Source organism: Egretta garzetta, unplaced genomic scaffold, assembly GCF_000687185.1.
Source record: "Egretta garzetta isolate BGI_Z169 unplaced genomic scaffold, ASM68718v1 scaffold293, whole genome shotgun sequence".
NCBI classification, from domain to species: domain Eukaryota; kingdom Metazoa; phylum Chordata; class Aves; order Pelecaniformes; family Ardeidae; genus Egretta; species Egretta garzetta.
In genome coordinates, this window is record NW_009259318.1 from 588,824 (window position 1) to 597,270 (window position 8,447).

The 8,447-nt window shown below is 39.0% G+C and overlaps 1 protein-coding gene across 1 annotated transcript in view; it reads right to left on the bottom strand.

Annotated features, from left to right (window-relative positions):
• TIGAR (TP53 induced glycolysis regulatory phosphatase) overlaps positions 1-8,447 on the bottom strand; it is a 13,129-nt gene continuing 4,682 nt past the window's right edge. Inside the window, 4 exon segments of the mRNA XM_035892076.1 lie at positions 1-1,421; positions 1,844-1,954; positions 4,556-4,633; positions 8,162-8,283. Coding sequence (XP_035747969.1) covers positions 963-1,421; positions 1,844-1,954; positions 4,556-4,633; positions 8,162-8,283 — 770 coding nt within the window. The 3' untranslated portion in view covers positions 1-962.

Genomic DNA, 8,447 nt, shown 5'->3' on the forward strand with positions numbered 1-8,447 from the left:
CAAGAAAACATATGCAGATATTATAAATAACATAAGTCAGATAAGCCTACACAGTAACACTGCAAACGTCCTAGTGGGGAACGAATGCAGTACTAACAGCAACTGTAAGCAATTGTCAAGCAATCAAACTTGCCTAATTCTAGGCAAAAACATTCATCCATCAACTGTGAAACTGCAATTGACAACAGGATTCTAGTCGGGTACAGCTCACCCTATTGAAAAGGTTCCTTTTCAGAAGAGACCATTATTTCAACTATGTGCACATGAGGTTCCTCATCTTGCTTACAGTTAAAAATAAATACTTTATGTTTGTGTACAGCGCTCTTCAACAGAGGTCTCAACAACGCTAACAATTTCTTACAAAACACTCCTGCGAGGTAGGTGTATCATCTTCCCCATTTTACAAATGGAACAGAGATTTGCCCAGAGTTTCACAGCTATTTAGTATTGGAGCCAGGAACACGTCCCAACTCTATACCAAACTTTTTCCCCTAGGCCATGCCCTTTTTAGGTTATACTACTGCATTCAAAAAAAGTTATTTTAAGACTACATACATGTTTAGTATTACAATATAGCATTTTGTAATAAAACAAGAATACAGTATAGCTCATCTTTGAGGTACCATTCCTCTCCCCTCCTCAACTCTTTTACCTGGAGATAACCAAAATAATTACGGACTACTCAAAAGAAGTTTTTTAAAATATGCACTCTAGGAGCAGATATGCAAGTGACTGAAGTATGTTTCTGTTCATAAAGAACACTCGTGTTATTTCTCTAGTGCCAACGTATATCGGGCACTAGGACCAGGCAAATTGTGTTATTTTAAGATGGTAAGCAGTTGCATGTTTTCAGTTTTGCAGTTTAGTGTCAATAACTCCAGTCAATCTCAGTAATTACTACAGAAAACCTTTCCCAAGCTTAGTATAATGGTGATCTAAACCCACTCCCCCTACAAAGACTCTTAAAACACTTTTGGAGCTACACATTCAGCTCCCACATCCACTAAGTGAGAGTCTTGATTAAGACAAACACATGTGACTTCAGGTTTTAACAAATTTCCATTTTCAAGTTTTACAATGAAGTGACTAACTCCTGTATTGGGACTGACAGAAGACAACTGAGACTTTGTTAAATTTGTTGGTAAAGTACAGTTGAGATCCGAAACAAAATAACCAATCCAGTTCCTCATGTAGGCTCCATGACTCACCACTAATATATTGGCATCTAAAATTTTAGAAGCTCCACCGTTACCAGAGCTAAGTTCTGCTTCACTGCAGTGGTTTGTCCAAGGGAAAACTAACGGTTCTTCAGATGTTCCTGAGCTTCTGCTGGCTGCACCATGCGCGTCTTGCTCTTTCTGTTCCAATTCAACAGCTAGCCGACACAGAAATTCAAAAAAATCCCTTGCACGTTCCCTTACCTAAAGAGAAAGGTCAGAAGAGTACATTGTGAAGAATGCAAGAGACTTCGGCTGTCAGAAATCTGAGATACAACTACTTCAGTTAGAAGATAAACATTTATCACAGACAAGTCTCAGAAAGCAATGGTAAGTTACTGAATGCTGCAGAAGACCCTCTGCCCTCCAAAGCCAAGGCTGAGAGTAACTGCCATCATCCTTCTGTGAACGAGAGCTTCATGAGGAGTCAGTCTCAGAATCAGTATTTTAGTTCTGAAGAGATTCCCTACTTGGCAGCCACTACAATCACATCAGGTAGCTTTTTTAGCTTGGGAAGTTGGTTGGGCTAAGCTCTCAGTGCGTTGTTCCTAAGTATGCAAAAGCTGCATCTGCACTGATGAAATGGCCTAGCAACTAGAGCACAAATAAATAAATAAATACCATACTTCATCTAGTGTTTCTCCTCCAGAAGGCGTGAATGAAGGACATTGCTCTCCAGCAGCCTTTGCCATAGCCTTGAGGTCAGTCAAAGGCCTTCCTTCTGCAACACCATACTTCTGGAAGAGGCAAGTTACAAAGGTCAGGTTTAACAGGATACATCAAGTCTCGAATACCATTTCCAATGTGAACAACTTTTAACAGCTTTGTTTTCTTAGATTCTCAAGCATGATGTTCAGGATTAGCTACTTTTCATATTTTATTCCAATATTGGGAGAGGAGGTATCTTTGTATCTGCTATTTAAGTTTGTATATATATACACACATGCTGGTTAGAGAAATACATTAAGAGCAGCATCGCATTTAAAGTATTGACATTCAAAACACTACCTTCAGCCTGATCTTTGCCTTGAGATTTTTTCCTACATTCTTGACAGTCATTCTTAACATACAACATTCAAGTGTCTTTGCAACTGAAGTTACATTGCAAACACCTCTCTATGTAGCTGTTCACACAAGGATAAACTCCATTTACTTTTCATTTGCAGAAAGACTACAGGGAATTATTTTTCACAAGTAAGAAACAAATATTTTCTCTACAGACCTTGGAAATCTCCACAACAGAGGAGTAGTCCATTTTAAAATCAGAATTTTTGAAAAAGAATTAAAAAAAAAAAAAAAGATGAAAACCCACAAGAGCCGAAGACGAAAGATGATTCTGCCGATGGCTGTGGAAAGAAAGAAAGAAAGAAAGACCATTTTAAAATCAGAATTTTTGAAAAAGACATTAAAAAAAAAAAAAAGATGAAAACCCACAATTACTCTACCAATTAAAAATCAATAATAAGGCCTCCCCCCACTTTTTCAGGACATACATTACTGCTGCGGGCAGCGTTTTCAGAATACAAGAAAGGCAAAAAAGATCTTAAAAGCATATGCTAATGGACTCAGAGAACATGCAATTAACTATCTTCAATGACAAGCTTATTCCTGAGACCTCCAAATACAAGGCCCATATGAAAAACAGTAGTAAGAACCCATATATACCAGCTAGTTATTCTGGATCACTAGAACTCACATTATAAAACACAGTATTTATCATCTGTAATGTATTTTGCAAGATAGATACACTTGGATGTGCATTGCCATTTTTGACCTTGAAGATCTTTCCAAGGCACATCTCTAACAATGGTAAAACAGATTAATACTTCTCCCTCTGAAGATTAATACTTCACTACGGCTAACAGATGAAAAACATATTCAAGCGGAAAGCTTGGAATGCCCAAAGACAGTGAAAACACTGCAGTTATGATGAGTATTTTGAAAAAGTAGAAGCTGATGCTATACTGTCAAACAGTTACACACATTCCAGAAATCCAGACATTGATGACTAGGATACAGACACATACTCATTACTGAGGCTTTTTTGACTTCTGTGTCACTATCCACTTGCTGTGGGTATGCAATTAGATGCCATAATAATTAATTTATTACAGTCTTCAGAATTTAAATGTACTGAAACACATTTAGTTCAGCTTCTCAACCCCTTTCTTTAAAGCAAAATAATGGTAGTTTAAGACATGAAGAAACGAGTGCTCTGAAGCTGCTGCAAATGAAATCCTTATCTTAAAGATTTTTCCAGACTTCTCTCATGAAAGCAAGGCATGAGAGAATAGAGCCTTCTTAAACAGGGTCAATGACATATGTTCTTTTAAAGGACTTAGCTTCTTTTCATGCAATTCAAACTTAATTCCAGTTATCCAGAGTAGTGACTTACAACCTGCAGCCCGCAGATACTGTACTGGCATTTCTATACATCCGTACAAACACCATGAAAGGGAAAAAAAGTGTAACAGATTTAAGGTTATTCTTTCTAAAATTCTGTATCACAAATCATAATATTTTAAAAAACATCAGGTAGCAAAGCAACTAGAGGTGTTTGGGAGGCATTTAACTTGCTGATTTCAGGGGAAGAACTGGCATTTCTGACAGAAAAAGAAGATCCAAAGAGGAAATTAGGAAATGCTACAATCACATTCTGCTCCTTAAACACTTATTTGCCTGATGGCAATACGCCATCCCACTTTTGGTTTTTTGTAGCATGTCCTTATTTAAAATTCAACTGACACTCTCAGTGTAGCATCTGAAGGGTGATTCATAGTAGCAGAAACAGCCAGAATCTCAGTTTATTCTGATCAAGACATACTTAAAAACAGAGAGGAGGTACAATTATGCCTGTTATCAGGCAGAGAGGCTAACCAGGAAAGCAGATTGTTCCACAGACAGCAGAAAAGCTTTCCAGTAGTCTTTGTGCAAATGAAAGGTATGAACAGCTAAAAAGCCAACATCGAGTTGTGCAACCAGGCTAGAGAAGGTAGTCAGAGGGAGTATCTTTAACACTTTATATATGGGGTTAGAAAACAGAGCTAAGCTTTTTATTACATTAAAGATAACTCTCCCTACATGTAAATCTTGCCTTACTTAAATCATTAGAGCATCACAGTTATAGCACTAACCACTAAGTTTGGCTTTGCTTCACAATTCTGCAAATAATTTATAGTACCTGATGTGAAGAGCTCGGTTTTCAGCGATTAAACACACATTAGTGTGCTCTCCACTGTTAAAACTACCACTTAATAAGCAAAGATATCCATCAGCAGTAAGTTGCATTTTCAAATTGTTCAATATTCAATATCAAAACAAACTCTTTTGGCACTTACTCTCTCTCGAAGTCTTGCATCATACTTGATTTCCAAATCTTTGCAAAATTTATTTTTTCCTAGAATTGTGGCAGCAGTCTAAAAAGTGAATATAGAGTCACATCAATGAGCTGTTTTCTCCTGGGATAGCTAGACCATCTTACACCACCACAGCCAATGTGAATCACATTAGTAGTACCCAACAACCCAAACAAACAAGATAAAAAGTATTTCAGCTAGTAGTGTCTGTCAGAATTGGATATATGGCCTGTGTCAGGCCATAAAGGGCAGAAAAGCTGCAAGCTTCTCAAAGTTCTTCCACAATTCAAAGTCCAGAGCAACTGAAGACACTTCGCACCCATCAGAGGTGGGCAGCAAGACACTCGACAGCAGCAGGATTTGCTAGGATAAAAGCCGCATCTTCTCTTGAGTATATTGGCACTCACAAAGCGGTCGTGCTGACACATTCCTTACACGTGGTACACGGGTCAGACTTACAAGCAGCACATTCTTAAAAACTGATCAGTTAATCTGACTGCAAAAAACATAGCATCTAACAAATGAAATTACTTTCTGGCAAGTGGCTACTTATGCACCCCAGAAATCAAATACCCTTGAAGCAGTTAAGAGGCAGGAGGGTGTTTGCTGGCAACATACTGAAGTGTTAGCCTCGATGTTAAGAGGGAAAATTGCACTGGATGATACACTTGGCAAAAAAAAAAAAAAAATCTAGCTTATTGTATTCACCTGCCTTTTGATAGCATAGCCACGAGACAAAGAAACCCCAAAGGGCTTAGTTTGCTTTTAACAGTAGCCTGGATGTCTTGAGTTTTGTGCCATATATCTTTTTTTCTTCCAAGGAAGCATATGATTTTGGGGGCGCAGGGAGGGCGAGACAACTGATCAAGAGGAAATTCTGATACTGCTTTGGAAAAAGTATTGCCTAATACAGGCTCTAGCGTGTTGGATATTATACACTTGTCTGGCTGCCACAGCCAATAACGGGAACTAAAGGACGGCTAACCTGCTCCTGTTCTTATATGCACCAAAGCATGAAGGCTGTACGGGATTCGCGTACAGTTTTGACTGGTAATATCAGCTGGAAGTCTTGTGCAAATGTCCACATCCAATGAAACTGACATTCAAAGAACCATTTTGAAAAGGCTCCTTGGATTCTGGCAAATAATAAGCAGCCCTGTTGTACTAAAAAGATTTTATGACCCATTTAATGTATTGCTTAGGAAAGGCTTTGTGTTGCAACTTTAAATTTCTCCCACAGAAAAATGTCAAAATTCACATAGGGTTGAATCAACTTCCTTGTATATATGAATAGCATAGTTAATTGCATGATTATACCCTGAAATTTTTCCAGTACTGAGATCTCGTTCAGTACATAGAATAGACAACATTCACCTACTGAGCACTAGTTCATACTCTGAACTGTAAATATTAAAACATGAAGCTTCATTCACTGTGCTGAAACCAGAATCTGCTCTGAAGAAGAGATCAACTTCCTGACACCTTTCCTACATTATCCATTACGAGAATACCAGCATGCTTCAGAAACGTTCCTGAATCTTCACAGTACCACAGTGAGAGAAGGGATATTGGCCCCATTTTACACATGGAAAAGACTCAAAGATTTACACTCGTCCTTCTCAGGGCCCAGCGGGTCCCAGTCCTGAACCTACATTCACTGCTGCAGAGCTCTTGTTCCAACAGCACAAGCATCTCACAGTGGGCCCCATATTTCCCTGCAGACTTTGGTGCTATGCTCTGTCAAGCTTACAAGTCTTAGGGAGTTATGTGCTGTCCACACCACACGTGCCAGCCTGCCCAACTAGTCTTTTTTTATTTTCACATTGCAGGTCTGCCGACTCTCTTCTATACTGCTAATTTCTGAGACCAGTCTTTGACCTTCCCTCCTAGGCTTATTCTCTCATACAGGGGTCCCTGCAAAGCCTCTCTCTGCATTTCCTATACCTGCTCACTTTGCATCTCCTGTAGCTCTCTAATTCCTGCCCAGCTAATACAACTCTCTCTGTGTACCACTCCTGGTTCCAGTAACCAGCACACACCTTGACTACAGCTGATGCAGGACACAATGCAAGGAAAACTAAACTTTAACACTAACAGTTTCTTTAAAAACTGTTTTTTTCTCTTTTGCAAGGGAACTTGTACATTCCTCTCATACTTGAGCTATGAAGCAACAGCGTAGTAAAGGACACTTCTTCATAGATTTGCAGCTGCCAAAAAAGGGAGTTCCAAGCAAATGGAAACTGCAGCTTTACACATCTTTGGAAAAGCTTCCATAAAGTCTGGATAGTTTGTCAAACAAATGGCAAAACACATTTCCCTTATGCAAAAGACAAATTCAGGTCTGTCTTCTACATTATGAGAGTGCAAATGCTTCTCATGGAAAAGGCTGTCTCTAATATGGGGAAAAAAATTACCAGCCTCACTCTCAAGTGGCTGAGCGTTCAAAAACAATTCCCCTAAGGCAGGCACATAGCACAGACAGTCTCATGAACATTATAAAGCACTATTAATGTTTTTAAATATAATGCCATTCACACATTTAAAGGAAGTGACTTGCCAGGCAGTTATTACACATTTTAAAAAGATCTAATTATTGCACTCCTCCCTCCCTGTCTCTCTAGTTTGTTTTCTGCCTAAGTTGTGCTGCTACAGCACTTTATGGGACTGTGCTGCAAAACTGATGAGCAATATTGATGATGTATGTTTTAAGAAAAAAAGGGGGGTTATGCCAGGTTTTGTTGATCTGGTTTACAGCAAGGCTTCACAGACTTTTGTAGAAGGACAACAGAGCAAAAAGCAAGCAACCAGCAGGGCTACCAAAAATCTCTTAGTAGTTTCAATCACGTGAAGCCCTGCTGTCTCCTGACATCACAGCATCAGTAACAGCAGAGAGAATTAAGGATAGGGCTTCCACAGGAGACACAACCTTACAACAGCTGATCTATGCCTCTACCTTTAAATGTTCTGTTTCCCTAATTTTTTGAGTATTTCATAATCTTGCACACAAAATCACATGCAGTCCCACTCATTAATTAACATTTTTTTCTCTTTAATTAACCTCTTAAAAAGTGCATCAAGGTGAGAGGTGTGCTATTATGTTCCTGCCAAAATCCAACCTCTCTGCACATTAATGATCTTTGTACTGACTTTACAGCAAAACTTACCTTGCCTATATTGTCTGCATTCCTTAGAAAAACACAGCATACAGCTGCAATGCGTAAGACAGTACAACAATATCACAGCCAATTTGCTTTGTTTCTTCAAAGAAAAACTGACTTCAGTCTATGTTACCTCCAAGTCCCGATTACTCCTTTAGCAAGAACCTATGCACATACAAAATAATGGTAAATCCATATGAAAAACACTGCATGACATCCTGCAGAGCAAGCTGGCCTTCACGGCTTCCTAACTGAGCTGTTCTCACTGAAATTTCCTTACTTGTAGAGGCCTTCTTGAATTCTACACAACTCAAACCACAGTCCACCAAAATAGCTTTTGGTTCTCCATCACGGTATTATTTTTGCATCATCAATAGCAAATAAATGGCAAATTCTGAAGCTAATACTTGTTGCCTCAAGAAGCACTTGCCTGCTTTGCTCGAAGGAGGTCACTTGAGAAGACATGGGTAAACTTCACACTACTGAGAAATAAACCAGCAGCATCTGCTTGTCTGAAACCAGTTGCAGAGAGCGGCTCATCCACTCCTTGACCTACAAAATAAAAATCCATCAACATTAAGACATGCAAATTTTAGATCATTTAGCAGCTGAGCAAGCACAGCAGCAATAAAGAATATGCTCAGTCATAATAAAATGCTTCTCCCTTTAGTAAAGCCAACCATTAGTAAAAGTCAGTGTTCCTCCAGCCTTCCCTA